General features: G+C 39.6%; 1 protein-coding gene across 2 annotated transcripts in view; it reads left to right on the forward strand.

Moving 5' to 3' along the window:
• Nucleotides 1-19,066, forward strand: part of tbck (TBC1 domain containing kinase) — a 57,820-nt gene that overhangs the window by 11,152 nt on the left and 27,602 nt on the right. For both annotated transcript variants that reach the window (XM_085409746.1, XM_085409747.1), the window contains exons 20-22: nt 1,573-1,658; nt 4,612-4,648; nt 9,595-9,756. In XM_085409746.1, coding sequence (XP_085265872.1) covers nt 1,573-1,658; nt 4,612-4,648; nt 9,595-9,756 — 285 coding nt within the window. The remainder of the gene's footprint in view (nt 1-1,572; nt 1,659-4,611; nt 4,649-9,594; nt 9,757-19,066) is intronic.

Below are 19,066 nucleotides of genomic sequence, written 5' to 3' on the forward strand. Positions count from 1 at the left end.
ATGGACTGAACATACACACACCCACAATGGACAACTGTACCCTCAAACACACAATAATAAAATGAACTGAACCACCACTCACAACCACTAGCACTTTATATAGCCTCTGTAGAAATTATCCACATATCTCACTTATCTTAACTGCACTACTGTATAGCTCTGTGTAAATAATCATTCTGTACATACGATAATTTTTAACCCTACAACTGTTTACAACTTGCATAGTTCCCATTTCTGTATAACTCTATATCTCAGATTTCTGTAAAGTTATTTATTTCATATTCTGTATAGTTTTTCATATTTATATCCTGTTCATATCCTGTACATAGCTTGTACTCACTACAGCCTGTACATACTTATAGTTATAGAATATTCACAACATACTTCATACCGTGTACATTATAACATACCATAATAGACCCATTTCTGTAATATACTTACATATCTATATTATTGCTAATATATATTGTAATATATCTATATCACTAAAGCACTTCTGGATGGATGCAAACTGCATTTCGTTGCCCTGTACCTGTGCATGTGCAATGACAATAAAGTTGAATTTTATTCTATTCTATTCTATTCTATTCTATTCTATTCTATGTAAGTAGTCGTTGGGAATAGTTCTCCAGTCTTCTTGAAGGACATTTCAAAGCTCTTCTTTGGATGTTGGCTGCCTTTTCTTCTCTTCTTTGTCAAGATGAGCCCACACTGCTTCAGTAATGTTGAGATTTTGACTGTGGGGAGGCTATTACCTAATAACTGCTATGACGCCTTCCAGTCAGGTTTTAGACAGAACCACAAGGTTCCATCTTGGGACCCCTTCTGTTTAACATTTACATGCTCCCACTGGTGAATGGTGTAGGACCAAAATACATCAGTGACCTCCTGACCCAGTATGAACCTTCCAGATCCCTCAGGTCATCTGGATCTGGTTTTTTATCAGTTCCCAGAGTCAGAACCAGACACAGAGAAGCTGCATTCAGCTTTTATGCTCCTTATATCTGGAACAAACTCCCAGAAAGCCTCAGATCAGCTGAAACACTCAGTTTATTTAAATCCAGGTTGAAGACTCACCTATTCTCAGCTGCATTTGAATAAAGCACCAAATCCACACTTTTAAGCTTAAATTTCAAAACTTATATTTTATCTACTGTTCTGATTTTATCTACTGTTTTTTTTAATCAATTTTAAATCATGCTTTTTATTGTTTTCGTTTTTTTAATGTCTCTGTAAAGCACTTTGAATCACCTTGTTGTTGAATTGTGCTATATAAATAAACTTGCCTTGCCTTGCCTATTGAAGGGAATATTGACTTTCAAGCTCATTAAAATTGTAAAAAATCACCTTATATACTTTATTTCATTTATGTTTGCATATGTTTCAATAAATTGCTGCACCTATGTTTAATTTTTCTTGCAAACTATAAAGAAACGAGAGGTGGCTCAACACTGTTGGTTGTATTTTCTACTGGTTACTATAGAGCTTTGTTTGGTCAGACCTACTGTTCTTCACGCCTGAACACTCAAACTACTCAGTACACTCTTTATGGACCTTTTGCCTCTTTTTCAGAGTACTTGACTGTCTTCTCTCAAATGATTGCCTTCCATGACCCAGAGCTAAGCAACCATCTAAATGAGATTGGCTTCATCCCAGATGTAAGTTACCAAGAGTGCAAGTGTTCTGGCAGAGTGATGAAAATAAAAGTCAGCAGTGTAGGACATGCCTGGTTATTAACATTTTTTTGTTATTGCAAATGTATATTTAATGGCAAGTCAAAAATAGTACAAAAATATTCTTAGTGTCTCATTGCCAGGGGACAAAGAAAATGACCATCCATAGATTGTTACGTATATCTTTTCATAGTCAATGACATTTTTTGTTCCACATCCCCGTTTCCAGAATTTGTGGCCAGGGTCAAGTTTTCCCCATAGTCCGCTGGTAATGATTTATACAGCGGCTAATGTCTGCAAGGCACACTTAATGATTGTCCTCTGTCAGGCTTACCTTATTTCTCTTACTTTGCGCCACCTCTCCTCGCCCTTTGCTTTCCTTCTTACGGCTCTGCTCAGACAGTGACAAGGTTAAAGTCTCCACCGTCTCTCCAGGGTTTCAGTTTGTGTGCTGATGAATGTGTGTCATCCACAGCCCGGCCTCTGAGACGTTACCCGATGAAAAGTGGGGTCTTTATCACAGAGGAGTCAGGGATTTAAGTCTCTATTTCCTCAGTGTCTGATATTGCAGCTGTAAAATGGAGCAAGTGAAGCACCAAACTGTGCTTGTTGATTGTCAGAATATGAAAGTGTATGGAGAAAAAAATGTAGCCTGCAGGTGATTTTGCTTTTTTTTTTTGGCTGTTTAAACATGTTTTTATGCTAAACAGATGCCCTGTTGTAATTATTTTAGTCTTTTGCGCCTTCATTGTTCAGACTTGGGCCTTCCAAAAACTGCTTATCATTCTGGGTTGTCATTTAGAGCATGTACAGTACTACCATTTCAAAGGGGACTTTGTATGCTTGCTTTTGTTGTTAGGCCAGGGCAATACTGGAACACTCTTTGTTGATACAGCTTTCATGCTTGATTTCAGTCCCAGTAATCAGACTTTATATATAATAAATCCCTTTTCCCTTTGTGAACTGCAGAGCACACTCTGAGCTGTTGTTTTACTCAGGCAGTAAATCCATCTGCACTAAAAGGCCGAATGTCACTGCAGTATGAATGGATTTCTCATACATGCAAACCGGAACATGGCTAGTTCAACACACTTTGTCTTTCAGAAAGAAAGAAAAAACCAAAAATGTTGTGCAAACATGCAGAAACCACAAGTAATCTTTGGAAATGCTGCAGAGTTCCTGGACTCCGCTCCAGCAGAGTCAAATTGCATGTTGCCAGTGGTTTAATTCAGGGCCACTTTCAATTTTGGCTACATCGCCTCTCCTGAGTCTGCCATTTACACCTACGCTAATCCAATCTGGCTGTACTCGCAGTCCTGCTGCTGGGCTGTTGCGGCTGAGGATGAGACTCTGAGTGCAGTGGCCGTCTCGTCACACTTAGGCACACAAGAGGTCCACTGAACAGTCACCAGCTCCCTCGCAATTAGCAATCAGTAAACTGGCTGAGATAACTCCGCTGTTGCTGCTCCAGAGCTTTTGCCGCTGAAATTTACAAAGCCTTGGTGACAGTGGCCAGCAATTGGCAGTTGCTAGAACAGTTGGTTAATGGCGTAGTGTGTGTGTGTGTGTGTGTGTGTGTGTGTGTGTGTGTGTGTGTGTGTGTGTGTGTGTGTGTGTCTGTATCTGTCTGTGTGCCTTATTTCATTTCAATTTTATGCTTTTCCTCCCAGGGAAGTGCAGAGAGTAAATAAGAGAGAAAGAAAGGACGAATGACAAATGACAAGATCAGTATATTGAGATTCATTTTCATTGTTAGCGTTTTTCCCGTCGACTTATAACCAAAGTCAGCAGTTTGCTCTTTATTGCTGTTACGGTTTCTTAGCTGTGGAGATTCACAGCCATGTGTGCTGCTTTTCTCAGAGATTGAGTCTTAGCGTGTTATTTTGAGTTGATGTGTTGAATACTACGCACACATGAATGCTGTATGTGATCCCCTGCTGAATTGGTAAGTTTGCTCTCTTCCAAAGAAATGAACAGTCTTAAATTTTTGTGCTAGTTTCATTTTAATTGAATGAGAGTCAAATAAGTATTTTATCCCCAAGCAGAACATAGCAACTGGAGGAGAATCCCTTGTTGGCAAGCTCAGTGGTCAGACGTTTCTTTTAGCTGGTCACCAGGTTTGCACACATCTCAGGAGGGATTCTAGCCCACCCCTCTTTACAGAGACTCTCTAAATCCTTTTCTTACTTGCTGCTTGGCAGCTCAAAGCTTCAGCTTTTCTTTTTTGCCTTTTCTTTTTATGGTACAGTAGATGGCCCTGTCCTTTGGCCCCTCAGTGTGGTGATGTCATCCTGTAAACTTAGCAGAAAAAAGTCCAAGAGTAATGTTTCTACCTCTGTGTTTGACCGTGGGGATTGTGTTTTTTGGGTCATACTCAGCATTTTTCTTCCTCCCAGCAAGTCAGGATGAGTTGATGCAAAAGAGCTCGATTTTGGTTTCATCTGGTCCCAGCCCTATTCTCCCAAGTCTTCTGTAAATCATTTAAATTTCTTCCATTTCTGAATAATTGGACCAGCATTTGTCAGCTTCTCTCCAAGCTTTTTTCTGATGGTCTTTGTGCAGGTTCACAGTCTTGTCCCTGACGTCCTTTGACAGTTCTTTGGTCTTACCCACAAAATGAATTGTTTGGACAGGTGTACTTACATATAACAACTTATCTATAATTGAATAATCGATCAATCGATTGTAATCTGTGTGCAATATGGGCACACAACCTGTGGCAGCCAAAATTCATGCTGTTATGTGTTATTTCTGGATTTTTAGTTGACATTCTGTCTCTCTCCATTAAAATGAAACTACCATAAAACTTAAAGACTGTTTATTACCATGTGTGTGTGAGCAAACTTAAAAATTCAGGAGGGGATCATATTATTATTTTCCCCAATGTATAAGTTATGCTTATGTCATCATCTTTTTTCTCTTTTCTTTTTCCGCACAGCTTTATGCTATTCCCTGGTTCCTAACAATGTTTACACGTAAGTACTTTTTTTTTTTTTTTTTTTTTTTTTTTTCACCCACAATGCCCTGGCTTGATGTGGCACTGAGTGTAATCAAAAACTTTCACAGGATATTTGAAGTCAGCTTTTCGTCTGAGTGCAAATAAAAAGGACTGAAAAGGTCATTGGCTCAAATTTCGAGTTCTGTAGGTTTTTTTTAAATTTATTTTGGTCATGGTGACCTTTACTATCGCTGCTAATTAATTCCAGTCCTGTAGGGAAAGAACAGAGTCGCTCAGTCCGGCATCAGCTGAGATGTTGACCGGCACAGCTTCTTCTTTTTTTTTTTTAATTTTGTATTTATCCGGATAAATAGTAAAAAATCCAACTTGTGACCAACAAGATAAATCAGCTGCTCAAATGTGTGTTGTATTCAAAGCGAGAAAAGAACAAAAAACACATATTCTGATGAAAACTATCAACCACTGCTGGCTTTATTCAGAACTTTCAATTTCATCTCACATGAGGGGAGTTCAGTTATTACTTAGTAATTTATAACATGAAATATGACAGCTCACAGTTCAGGTGCAGTTGTTTTGCTGAGCTGGGTTTGCAGTGAATCTATAAAATCTGCCAGAGAAAGGACCTGATTTACTTGAGTACATTTTTTTCAGCCTGCACAGAGTAAAGTCATTTAATAATGAAATAGAACGTCGGAATAAATAATAAAGTAATTGCCCAGAATGTATAAAATCCATACTAACGATCTGAAGTTACAACTGCAATTCTGCCTGTCTGTGTAAAGAATACAAACTTGCTAAATAAACATCCAGCTTTGCTTGAAGTATTTCATGAAATAAAGATAAAATAGCCAGTTAGAGTGATGACTGTTTGGAAAAGTATTGATTAGAGTGCATGAATTTAAAGCGATCAATAATACATTTGTACATGAAGGCCTTGAAAATATTTTAGAGGTGATATGAGACAGAGGAAAGAATACAGTATGTGGTAGAACACGGGTAGGATGTGGCAAACAAAATCAATCCCAGGCGCTCGACTCCAGGATGATAAAAATAAAAATCCTTTAATGAATATGGATTTGAAAAATGATAAAAAATGCATTAACAATTATCGGCATGCTTGCCTCCCTCAAGAGAACCTTGAGGAGAGCATGATGCTTTTTTTAAAAAAAACTCTTCTATATTTATTAATGGTATCTCTACGTTGTTTTGGTGGGCTGGATTTGGATTTTGTATAATCCATCTTACCTCTGAGTTTCTTCCAGTTTTAAGGGCACCAAGGATGCAGGTGGTAGAGTAAAAAAACAAAACAAGAATCTAACCTCCCTAATAGGACTGTTCGATATAACGATATATATCGGATGACAATATAAAAACGTCTATCGTTTCATTTTACGCTATCGTTTGTTTCGTGGTGTCGCAAAATAAACTGTTTACAGCAATATTTTTTCATCGTTTTGATGGTCACTGCAGTGGCTATATTAATTTCTTAAACTTCTCTCTTTCTCTTATATTTAATTAACTACAGATCATATTTGTATCAGTGAATATTATTACAGAAGAATCTGACTTCCTTATACCAGATTCTATAGACACTTAACACTGTACAGTTCTGCTACCCAACGATATGAGGACAGTGTAACACACACTAGAGTTGTTGGGCCTACCACATGAGGAAGGCAACTGAAACACACTCCTGTCCTTCACAGCTTAAAACAATATGAGGACATGACGACTGAACATGTGTAGAGTTCACATTCCTGACTTCTAACTTCTCCTGCTGTTGTCAATAAAAGCTCTAAACCCAACACTGATGTAAAGCCATCTATTTCCCCAGAAATTAAATCATGTAAACTGATCAGCGGGAGCTTATTTTGACAAAAACATGTGTAAAACGACAAAAATATCAAATTTTGTCGGGATCAAGCTGATGCTTTAAGGGAAAGTTTGGACTAACAAATGGTATAGACAATTACTTTATCCTAATGCTAATGTTGGTTTTGGTTAACTTCGACTAAAACTGATTGTTTTAGTACAATTAAAGTGCATTTCATTTATGCACTAGGCCCAACTGACACATATACTTGATGCCAAATACAAAAAAATAATGTGTAACCTGTTGGAAGAATGAAGTGGGTGTGTCACTCACCAATTGGTCTGAAGGAGGTTGAGGCAGGACCTCGGCACTTGGTGTCTGCAACAAAAGACAACAATATAACGTCAGAAACATTCTCTAATATAAATCCCGACGATTTAATATAACCACACTACTGACGGACAAGCGCCTATTTTTATGCGTTGTCGTTAGCAACAACGACGGTAACACCATCGCGATTCCGCTTGTTTATGTTCCACATAAACCTTTCACAATAAAGCTCAAGATCCTGTTTAGACTTTTCAAAATAAACGGAATCACGTGAAAGAGAAGATTATTTACGGATGAGAAATAAAAAAGAGCCACCAGGTGCTAAAAAGTAAACCTTAGACTCAAACGTTAGAACAGGCTTTTCCCCACAGCACGCCGTGTAATAAATACTCACAAAGAAAACGGCGGCCGTTACAACTTGTGTCTAAAAATGTATCGTTTCATGCATCTGGTAAAACACTCGACTCCAGCTACATGACGCGCAGCTGAAAACACTTCCCGCAAGTCGAGCTGCCCGAGATTCACAGAATTTACAGAAAATGTTACATTTTTGTGATTTATATCGTTATCGGGACGATAAAATTCTTATATCGGGATATGAGATTTTGGTCATATCGCACAGCCCTACTTCCTAAAGAATCAAAAACATCAGAAACAATGTCTGAGGAGCTTGGGGACATCTACTGTCTCCTCTGGTCACTATGACAAGGGTGTGTACTTACTGTGCATACACTGCAAGCATGGATAAATATGCAAAGGACACCACCTAAGAAACGTTATTTGCTAATAGTTTGCTAATGCTTTTAACACATCTGGCCCTTCTGTACACACAAACACAAGATTAAGTCACTTTCTTTAAGGTCAAACCCTTGTTAGTCACTACATGCGCTTCCCTGAAAAACAAAGCAACTAATCGTCCACTTTCTGTTCAGACCAGCTCACACATGCCCGAAGATGTGTTATACTGTATGCATTAGTATGTATGGGCATTATTTCAGAAAAGGGTCCTGAAGTGCTAATTTGGACCGAGATCGTTTAAAATTAATATGAAAGTCATATTACTGCAGATGTGGCCTTATAAACTTGTACTTTGAGAGGGTTGGAAAGTTATTATAGTCTTAAAATTTTTGATAGTGCTGATCTGGATGTTTTTGAAGTTGGCCTCATGATAAAGGGGCCTTTGTAAAACTTCAACAAGTACAGAGAAGGTGAAAACTCACTTTCTGATGTACTTCAAAAGAAATGCATAACTTATCAACCAGTGAACTACTGCCAAATGATTGGAGTCTTATTAGCCTTTTGGGATGATCTAGATGTAGATATTTAGATCAGCAATATTAAGCATTAGATTAAAAGGAAAAGAAAATGTTCATAAAAATCATTTTTAGTGTAAAATTAGCAGGTTGCAGTCTTCACAGTGATGCAGGTGGTTGGCAGATATCTTTGTGTTTTAGTTGTGATATGTATGCTTCCTTTACCGGTGTAGCATCAAACATATATATTATTATCATCATTATTATTAAAGGGACATTTTTTCAAACATTTTTGTGGGGGGTGGGGATTTGGCATGCTCCCAGCATGAGGTTTGTCAGCGGATGGCAGCATTACACTTTGATCCTTTCACTGAGTGCAGGTATAGCGCAGAAAAAAGATCATATTAACAGGGGCCCAAAATTAAATGATATGCAATTAACCTGTTTCCCTCTAGGCAAACCGTCATTTACAGCAACTGTTTTAATAACTTGCTACCTTGTCGATATAAATTTTGATCGTTACACTAGAGCTGTGGTAGTGTGCAGACTGTTACAGACATTACACAACTTGTAATTTACACTAATTGAAGCCAGATTAGTCTGCATGTGCACTATCCACTGATGTTTTTGAACCCTTCACCTTGCTCGGTGATACATCTTCAGTTAAAACCACACACACAGATACCAGTTCTGGTGTGGGAAGTGTGAGTTGTGACCCTTTTAACCCTTATCCTCCCCCTGAGGCTGTGTGTGAGTCCAGTATTCACGAGGTGTGCCCTTCTGACTGCTAATGTCCCCGATCCAATATGAGACAAGGTTGGAGGGTCATCTTCCATTCACACACAGACACACTGACTGTCACTCACATGCACCGGCCAACTCGGCTGACTGCTAATGCGGTGCAGATCCTCCGAGGCATTTTCACAGCTCTCACCACAGTCACATTTTGCCCACACACACACACGCATGTCAGCTTGCCTAGTATCCACCTTAACAAACCCCCGAGATGATATAAACAGGTGGACAATGCTGGTTCCCATGCATAAATCTATACAGAAGGGAAACCTTAAATTTTAAAACACTGAGAGTAATGTGACTGAAATAATAACTGCTCTGAGACGTATTATCAGGATGTGGTTTTATTTGGCTTGGAATAACCTGTGCAGGTTTCTTGCTCTAAAGCTCCTCAGCCCCCTGATGTTCTTCCTGTCATTTTTCCACAACAACACCCACCTTGAAACATTTTTCCAGCTGCCTCCCCCACATCAAATATCCCTCCAGGCAGCATTGACAGTGCACAGTTTTGTTTAGTGAGCTCCCCGTTTTAAACCCATAAAGCCATGTTAAGTAAACGCACTGTGCACATGCAAATTATCCTCATTATACACAAACTGATTATCTATTTCTCACTGTGTGCATGCTACATGGTATTGTCCCATTTGCAGGATCCCATCGAGCATCTCTGGAGGCATGTTTCTTTTCAGGCACTCTCATATTCACTTACTTTGTAAAATCTTGTCTTTGTTGTGTTTTTTTTTTTTTTTTTTTTATGTACCCACAATACAGATGTTTTTCCACTGCACAAGATCTTCCACCTGTGGGACACATTGCTCCTGGGTAACTCCTCATTCCCATTCTGTATTGGCGTAGCTATATTGCAGCAACTCAGGGACCGCCTATTGGCTAATGGCTTCAATGAATGCATCCTGCTCTTCTCCGACCTGCCAGGTAAGAACATCATCTGGTATGCACATCCGTGTATTTACACAGACTTTCCCTATTCCCTCTTTACAATTCTGTTCCATACAAGTGTTACTTAATTACCTACAGCCAAACAGTATATATGAGAGTTTCCCGAAAAGCTTTAAAATCTCTCATGTAAGCAAAGAAAAGTCAAACAAAAACACTTTTTTTCTGCCTTTTTTAAAATCTCACTCGAAGTGTTTCCATCTTAAAGAAGCGTGCATTTCTAGGAGGCAGTTTCTCAGAGTACTTATGTGCGCTCATGTGTCTGAGTTAATGATATCCTCAAAGCAGACAGCTCTGCACTCTTATACAGACATACTCGCTGCTTGATGTGCTCCCGGCGCTGCCGCGCTCTGCTCTGCATCTACTGAACAGTCAATTGCTGCGCCCTGGAATTAGTCTGCTCGCAGCCTGTTTGCTTCTTCATCATTTACATCATCTTCATTCAGAGTTTAAACTCTTTTTGTCTTAGCATCTCTTGTATGATATCATTAAATGAGCAATTGCAAAATTCCAGGTAGATACAAACAAATAAAGTCAGCGATAGCGATGTGAGAGTAGCATGTTGCCTGAGGCCCCTTCCTTCTTTGAGAAAGCAAAGAGACAGACATATTTACTGAAATGCAAAAAAAAGAACAAAAGGCAAAAGAATTAGGAATTGAATGCATACACCTGCACGTGGACAGACATTTCAAATTCGTTAATACCTCATTACACCACCTAAGCACCATTGTCAGTGCAGCAGCAAGAATGAGACATAGGAGGAGGAAATATTGAAAAGTCGGGATGGCAAATACTTAGTCTTTTAACTTTGCAGTATCGTTGTTAATCCCTGCAGATTTCAGTGTTTTACAGACAAAAGAAGCAATTCCAACTCCTTTCTTGTACGAAGCAGGAGGAGGGCCAACAAATCAGGGAGGAATTAAGCGGGTTTGTTCTGTTCATACAGGCTTAATGGATATGCATACTTATTAACCATGTTGGTTAAATGTATTCAATTCTTTTCACAGACTCACTCCAGGTCAGAGTTATAAATGTGTTATGGGCAGACAGTGACAGAGTGCATTTGGGATTTTGCTGTTTCCGTTGACTGCATGTTGCCGTACAGTGACGAGTCCTAACAGTGTCTCTGATTATGCATCCACTTTACTGCTCCTTTTCACTTTCACAAAGCGATTACTTAGCAAAGTATCGGTGACATAAAGTCAGCAAGCGGCATTCTTAATGCATGTCTTCAGAATATAAGTTTCACCTGGGGGATAGCTCAAACAATTTCCTTTAAAACTATATTTCCAAATGGTGCTTAGCCCTTTTTTTTCTTGCTGAAAGGCAAAATGACTTTGGGATTAAAAAAAAAAAAACAATAGAGACAGGAACAATTTGTCCAAAAGGGACACTGGAGCTGACTGTAAACTGAGCCCCATCTTCTACAAACTTTAGTGGTTGCAATACGTCATTGTTTTACTGCCCGAGTCCAGGAGATTCATGTGATTGAGGCAGAAGGCAAAAGGAGATCCAGTTCTCCTTATAAAGGTAAAATATGTTGGCCTAGAGCTGCAGTCAGCTTCTCTGGCAAGATTTCCTTGGAGTTGTTTCTCCTGCCAGCTTGTTTCTGTATATCACTGCCAGCCCCATTAGCGCAGCCTGTGTATACCTAGGTAGTTACAGTGTAGTATCTGGCACTCTAAACTATATTAGGACTGAAATCTAGGCTGCTGCATGACCTCAAACAGGACTTGTTTACTTAAGCTTCGAGCCACAATCTGGTCCCTACTCACAATAGTTTTATATACATTACAAAGACAGACTCCTAAGTTCTGCACACTTCAGCACAATATTTATCACCTCTAAGACAGCATGGGTCTATCTTCAATGGATTTATTGTTCTTTCTTTAGCCCCACAGTAGTGTGGCTTTTGAGATGCCATTGTGGGTCTGTCAGTCCACCGTAATGGTCAAGACTGTGATATTTCAACATGATGAATCCTTCTAACTTTGGTGCTTTGTCTCTACTAACCCCACTATCAGGTTAAAATTTCACTGCTTTAAAGCTTCAAACCTGTCATTTGTGAAAAATCCCCATTAAACTTGTCTGTGCTTTTAGGGGGAGGTTATCAAATGTTAGTGCAGTCCAGTGCAAAAGCCAGCAATCATCATATCTTTATATTTTACCATACCACACCACGTTATTTAAAAAGCACTCAAAGTAAACAACAGCAGGACTGACTAAAAAAAACAAAACCCAAAACACAACATAAAAGACAAATACAGACCAGACAGTAAAAAGATACGGGGACATATAAGAACTGTAGACGTTAACAATAAAGGCGTACATAAAAAGTGAAATAAAGTCACAGTCAACATCTCACAGTGGGTCGAAAGGCAAGAAATAGAAGGGTGTTTGTAAGCGAGATTTAAAGACAGAAGTGAAGGAGCTTGCCTGATGTCGTTTCACAGCTGCAAAAACTCTTTCACCTCTTAATTTGCTGTCCATCTTTGGAACAAGTACAAGCATCTGGTCTGCTGACCTGTGTACAGTGTGTCTTTAACAGCAGTGTACCAAAATACTTTAGCATGTTAGCATTTAATTCAAAGCAAGTCCAGCATTGTAGGCTGCTGCAAACAAAGTATTTGTACAAAGACTGCAGTATTATTTCAGAGGAAGCTACAATAAATTCAAAATTTAGTCTCTTGAGCAACAAAAACTGAATTCTTAACATTTATGAATCATAGTGCAGAATATGTGATGGTCTATTCCCTGGTTTCAAGTGTGTTAGCAGGTTGAAAAGTTGACTGCTATCAGCTCTGACAGCAAGTGATGACACAGTGCAGGACACATTGAGCTTCCTATTTTGTAAGAATGAAAACTGCAGCTAAATAATTGTTATGATAAATCATCACAACATCAAAGGAGGTTTTAGTTTTTACTTCAGAAATACAATAACAAGTGATTTATAGATGTGAGCATTTAAATCATACATTTTATGAACGTGTAAAATATAGTAAATAGCATAGAGGGAAATGCAGAGAACATGAACAGAAACAAAGGCTTAGCGTTATGTTTGAAGTTCTTTTTAATAGTGCTTCTCAGCAATTGATGAAAAAAATATGGTTTTGAAGGTCAGTGTGTGCTTTCCCTCACCACGTTCATGTTCATGAAAGCGCACGCACACGTGCACGCACACACACGCACACATAGTGAGTTATGGTAGACATCCTGTGATTTGTGTACCGCACCTGCTCCATTCTGCCATCAGGCGTGCAGAATTGGTGTCCTCATACAACTGAAGCTCACATTCATTTGTTTCAGAGCAGAGTCCACATGCGTCACATTTTTGTAACTACAGGAGCTGCATGTATGGAGGCAGAAAATATATACCATGCTGCTGGCTGGACATTATAAGAGAAGACAAATAGTCTGTCCAGCTTCTGCAGCACACACGGAAGGATAAATTACAGAATCGTTTGGATGCAGTATCGAATATTACATATTTTACTGCATATGTTTAAACTCTCTTAGATATTAGATTAATTTAAATAACTTCAGGCTGAACCATCATGCAGTTTACTGAAAGCTACTTTGCAGCATTCGTGTAATCTCCACTTCACTGATTTCTGTTCATTTTGTTAATTTTAGCTTGTGCATGATGGAAGCCTATACTTAGTGGTCGTGACTATGACTGTGAACCCAGAGAGCTTACATTACACATATGACTTATTCTGAGATTCAGTGAGTTGGATGAACATTGGAGAGATCTATAAGCAGACTTGACATTTAGTTGTGAAATTTAAAAAAAAAAAGTCTTTTGCCTTTCTGTTCAAATACGCAGCTACCAGAATAAAAATTAACAGTCAAGATAATATTGCAAGACAGTAGCCCTTAAATGGTTCAGACACACTCCTCTCTTTTCCTCTTTCTTGGTAGTAAATAGGAGTAGAGACATTAATTCTCAGTGACAAGCCTATTATGCATGACACAGGAAGTCTGTAGTTGTAAATTTTCCAACAAAGAAGGGAGGTCTAGATTCAAAGAAAAATCTGTCATGTTTTCAAGTATTCATGATGTCAGTTAAATCATGTGGTGTGTATTGTAAGTCATCTTCATACATGCAAATACAGACTTATCTCCACAAAACGCCTGTTTGAGTCTCCAGATTAAAAAAAGACAAAGGGATAAAGGACCCTGAATAGTTTTCTTTTAAGTGTTGTGAATGATTTAACTGAGTAGGTATATATCAGAGTATAACATAACATGTGAAATAGGTGACCTGCTGTGCAACATTTAGACTCGGAGCGGGACATTGATCTCAGCTTCCCATTTGTTTGCAATTAATCGGATTCTGTGATTCCCATTTGATTAGTCTCGTATCCTCAGGTAATCTATAAAACTCTGTCCTGTTTGGAGACATCATTGATTCACAATGGCCCAGAGAGGCTCCCCAGCTGAAGGGGGAACCGTGTGTCTACTGATGATGCAGAGGCATTTGCCTTCACGGGACATTAGCATTTGCTTCAATGAGCCGAGATGGGCACAGAACTGATGAGCTCTACTTATAGATGTTTAGCTCTGAGAAAAACAACCATGACTTACTGAAACTGCTTATGGAAACACAGCACAGACAGACACCTTGAACGTTAGTAGAAGGAGATGTAGAGGATGGAAAAAACAATGTCTCTAGGACAAATTTGCCATGTTACAAATTACATTTTCATTTACATTTTAGGATGAGCCCAATCGCCTGATGTGGAGCTATTTAAAATAGTATAAAAAAAATGAAAAGGTGGTACTGGATAGTAAGTAAAGTATCTTAATGGATGTACATCTGAATTTATGGATGAGGAATCCTGCTGAAAGTTACGTTTCCTAGACGTACTTTCAGCATGGATAAGTTTCTATGTGAGTTACCAACGCTACTTATTTAATTTTAGAACCAAAAATAAAATAAATAATGCTGTTATATAATTTTGTTCCAACTGGTACCAGTATGCAATTAGCAGCCCACAGACTGACAGGCTGTGGGCAGCTAGTCGGTTTGTATAAAAACTTCATGCTGTAAAAATAAGTCAGATTTAAAAAAAAAAAAAAAAAAATTGTCCCACTTACATGATTAACTAGCTGGATAATTTTGAAGGCTGTGACTTCTCAGAAAACATAGATTATAGTATATTTAAAACATAAACAAAAAAACATTAAAGAATATGCTGCATTGTAGCTTATGTGAACATGCGTTGGCTATATTTACCGGTACACTTTGGTAGTTGGACTCCATTTTTAAAATTCAAAACTGCCCTAAATCTTCATGCCATAGATTCAACAAGGGGTTGTAAACATTCCTTGTAGATTTTGGTGCATATTGACGTGAAAGGATCACACAGTTGCTGCAGATTTATCAGCTGCACATCCATAATGTGAACCTCCCGTTCCACCACATCCCAAAGGTGCTCTATTGGACTGAGATCTGGTGACAGTGGAGGTCATTTGAGTACAGTGAACTCATTGTCATGATCAAGAAACCAGTTTGAGATGATTTGGGCTTTGTGACATGGCATAGTATCCTCCTGGGAGCAGCCATCAGAAGTTGGTTAGACTGTGGTCATTAAGGGATGAACATGATCATCAACACCACTCAGGTGGCAGGTAACAAGTGGTTATTTGAGTTATTTTTGCCTTCCCAGATGGAAGTTGTCTGCCCATTCTCATCTGGCCTCTGGTACCATAAAGCCAGAGAACTGCTGCTCACTGGATATCTTTTTTATTTTTTGGACTATGCTCTGTAAACACTAGAGAGGATTGTGTGGGAAAATGCAGCAGACCGGCAGTTTCTGAAATACTCAGACCAGCACGTCTAGGAACAACAACAATGCTACATTTGAAGTGACTTAAACCACCTTTGTTCCCTATTCTGATACTCACTATGAACTTCTGCAGATCAGCTCAACCATGTCTACATGATGAAATTGAGTTGGTGCACTGTAATTGGCTAATTTGATAGTTGCATTAATAAACAGTTGAATGTACCTAATGAAGTGACCAATCAGCAATATCTGAGCCACTGTCTTTCACTGCTTTTCTTTTGTCTCAATATTTCTGTGTGTCAAGTGCAGCCTGACTTTGTAGCCACAATTGCAATTGGTTCATTTGATTCATTCAAAACTAAACATTTTTATACCTTGTTTAGATTTGATTTTCTAATTTTCTAGACTTCTAAAAGTCTAAGAAAAGAAATCAAGGCTTTACTTCTCAAAAGTATTTCTTCTGTTTTCAGCCAAATATCTCAGACAGATTGCACTGTTGCTTCTTGTGAATCAATCAAACCATTTGAAGAATCCTTCTCATTCTTGTGACACAACTTGGAGTGAGCTCACTTGTTTGCAGGATATTATTGTCAATACTGAGCTGTCTTTACAAGATAGGCACTTCTATAACTCTTCTAAATCTAATACTGAATAATACCAGTAATACTGAACACTTCAGATCAGCTAAGATTGATTTCTTAGTGCGAGATGGTGGGTAAGTAGTGACATATATTGACTGGGTAAAGAAATAATTATGCAAACTTTCCAATAATGATATCTGAACAACTTACAGCTATATACTCACAGTGTAAATCATGGACCTAAGCAACTGCTATAAGTGTACATTAAGTAATCACAATAATAAACTACACTACTTCACTATTGTGTAGATGTCATTGCACTACCAGAAGAGCTCTGACCCATCCATCCATCCATCCATCCATTTTCATCCGCTTTGTCCGGGGCCGGGTCGCGGGGGCAGCAGCCTAAGCAGCGGCTCTGACCCATCAGGCATAAACAGAAAGCCTCTGGAGGCTTGCCTTTGGTGTGATTATTTATATGAGCGTGAGGCCCTCTGGAATCATGTTACATTTTAAGAACAAAAATAGTTCATGACAACCCAATCTTTGATTTCTGTAAATGGTAAGTGGCCTGTATTTGTATTGGGCTTTTACTTAGTCCCTATGGACGCCAAAGCGTTTTACACTACAGTCAGTCATCCACCCATTTACACACTGGTGATGGCAAGCTACATTGTAGCCATAGCTGCCCTGGGGCGCACTGACAGAGGCGAAGCTGCCGGACACTGGCACCACTGGGCCCTCTGACCACCACCAGTGGTCAGGGGGCCCAAGGACACAACGGGGCTCGAACCGGCAACCTTCCGATTAGAAGGTTAGAAGACGAACTGCCAACTCTTGAGCCACGATCGCCCCACTGTATTCTGCAAACATTATGAATAAGTTTTGATGCAGGATTCACAGATACAGTCAACCAATATCTCAGTTTAAATTGTATACTGAGATATTGGTTACTGATAATAACGAACAAGTGAACATTTTGATGTGTTAGAAACAGGAGAAATGGGCAAGTACAAGGATTTGAGCGAGTTTTGCAAGGGCCTAATTGTGATGGCTAGTTGACTGGGTCAGCATCTATCAAAAGTGATCCGAGAAAGGAACAGTGGTGAACTAAATTTCAAATTCAAATTTTATTTGTCACGTACACAGTCATACACAGTACGATATGTAGTGAAATGCTTGGACAACTGCTCGTGACCTAAAGAGAACAAAAAAAGGAAAAGGCTATGAATAAGATAGGAAATAAATATGAAAAATTAAAAAGGGTAAATTTAACTAGGAAGGAATAAAATATAAATTAAGGTTAAAAATGAAATAACTGTACAACACAAATTAGAATGAAGGGTAAATTTAACTGGGAAGAATAAGATAAAGATAAATATATAAATTAAAGTTGAAAATAAAATAACTGTACAACAAAATACACAATACACAATATAGAACTATATAAGAATGTATGAAGAAATCTAAATATAAATAAATATATACACAATAACAGCAGCTGTACAAGTATTAACCGGAAATGAAGAATATAGTGACCAGTGTTGTGCAAAACCAAAGTCCAGAAAGTCCAGTGTGTGTGTAAGAACCATATGTGTGGGTCAGTACTGTGTGGTGGTGTGATTGAGAGACCGTATCGCCTGCGGGAAGAAGCTCCTCCTCAGTCTCTCTGTGTTGGTCTTCAGGGAGCGGAATCGCTTTCCTGACCTCAACAGAGAGAACAGTCTGTTGTTGGGATGGCTGAGGTCCTTCACGATCTTCCTGGCCTTGGTCCAGCACCGCCTGCTGTAGATTGAGTGCAGATCAGGGAGCTCGGAGCGGATGGTGCGCTCAGCTGACCGCACAACCCTCTGTAGAGCTCGTCTGTCCTGCATGGTGCTGTTCCCGAACCAGGTTAAGATGTTTCCCGCCAGGATGCTCTCTATGGTGCACGAGTAAAAGTTCCTGAGCACCTTGGAGGGCAGTTGGAAGTCTCTCAAGCGTCTGAGGTGGTAGAGACGCTGTCGGGCCTTTTTCACCACGGTGTTGATGTGACAGGACCATGACAGGTCCTGCGTGATGTGAACTCCGAGGTATTTGAAGCTGTCCACTCTCTCCACTGGGCACTCGTTGATGACGGGGGTCTGGTAGTTCCTCTCCTGCTTAGTGCTGAAGTCCACTATCTGCTCCTTTGTCTTACTGACGTTTAGAAGGAGGTTGTTCCTCTGGCACCAGTTCTCCAGATTCCTAATCTCCTTCAGGTAGGCCGTCTCGTTGTTATCAGAGATCAGGCCCACCACGACGGTGTCGTCAGCAAACCTGATGATGGTGGTGGAGCTGGTAGTGGCCACACAGTCATATGTGTACAAAGAGTACAGCAGGGGGCTCAGAACACACCCCTGGGGGGCTCCAGTGCTGAGAGTGGTGGAGGCTGAGACATGTCCGCCCATCCTTACTGCCTGTGGTCTGCCAGTTCGGAAGTTGGAGATCCACTGACACATAGATGAGCTGAGTCCCAGATGCTCCAGCTTGGTGGTGAGTGTGGAGGGAATTATGGTGTTAAATGCAGAGCTGTAGTCTATGAAGAGCATTTTAACATAATTCCCCCTTCTAGTGTCCAAGTGAGTGAGTGATGTGTGGAGGAGATGAGAGATGGCATCGTCTGTGGAACGATTTGGATGGTAAGTGAACTGTAGTGGGTCCAGTGTGTCTGGTAGTGAAGAAATGATGAAGTCTCTGACCAGGCGTTCAAAGCACTTCATCACTACTGAGGTGAGGGCTACAGGGCGATAGTCATTGAGAGAAGCAGGGTGGGGTTTCTTCGGGACAGGAACAATGATGGACTCTTTGAAGCATGTGGGGATCACCGACTGAGATAAAGAGATGTTGAATATCTCAGTGAACACAGGAGCTAGCTGGTATGCGCAGTCTCTGAGG

The sequence above is a fragment of the Rhamphochromis longiceps genome, linkage group LG6 (assembly GCF_057381845.1).
Source record: "Rhamphochromis longiceps isolate RC_006_pf linkage group LG6, R_longiceps_female_GT1.1, whole genome shotgun sequence".
Lineage (NCBI taxonomy): Eukaryota > Metazoa > Chordata > Actinopteri > Cichliformes > Cichlidae > Rhamphochromis > Rhamphochromis longiceps.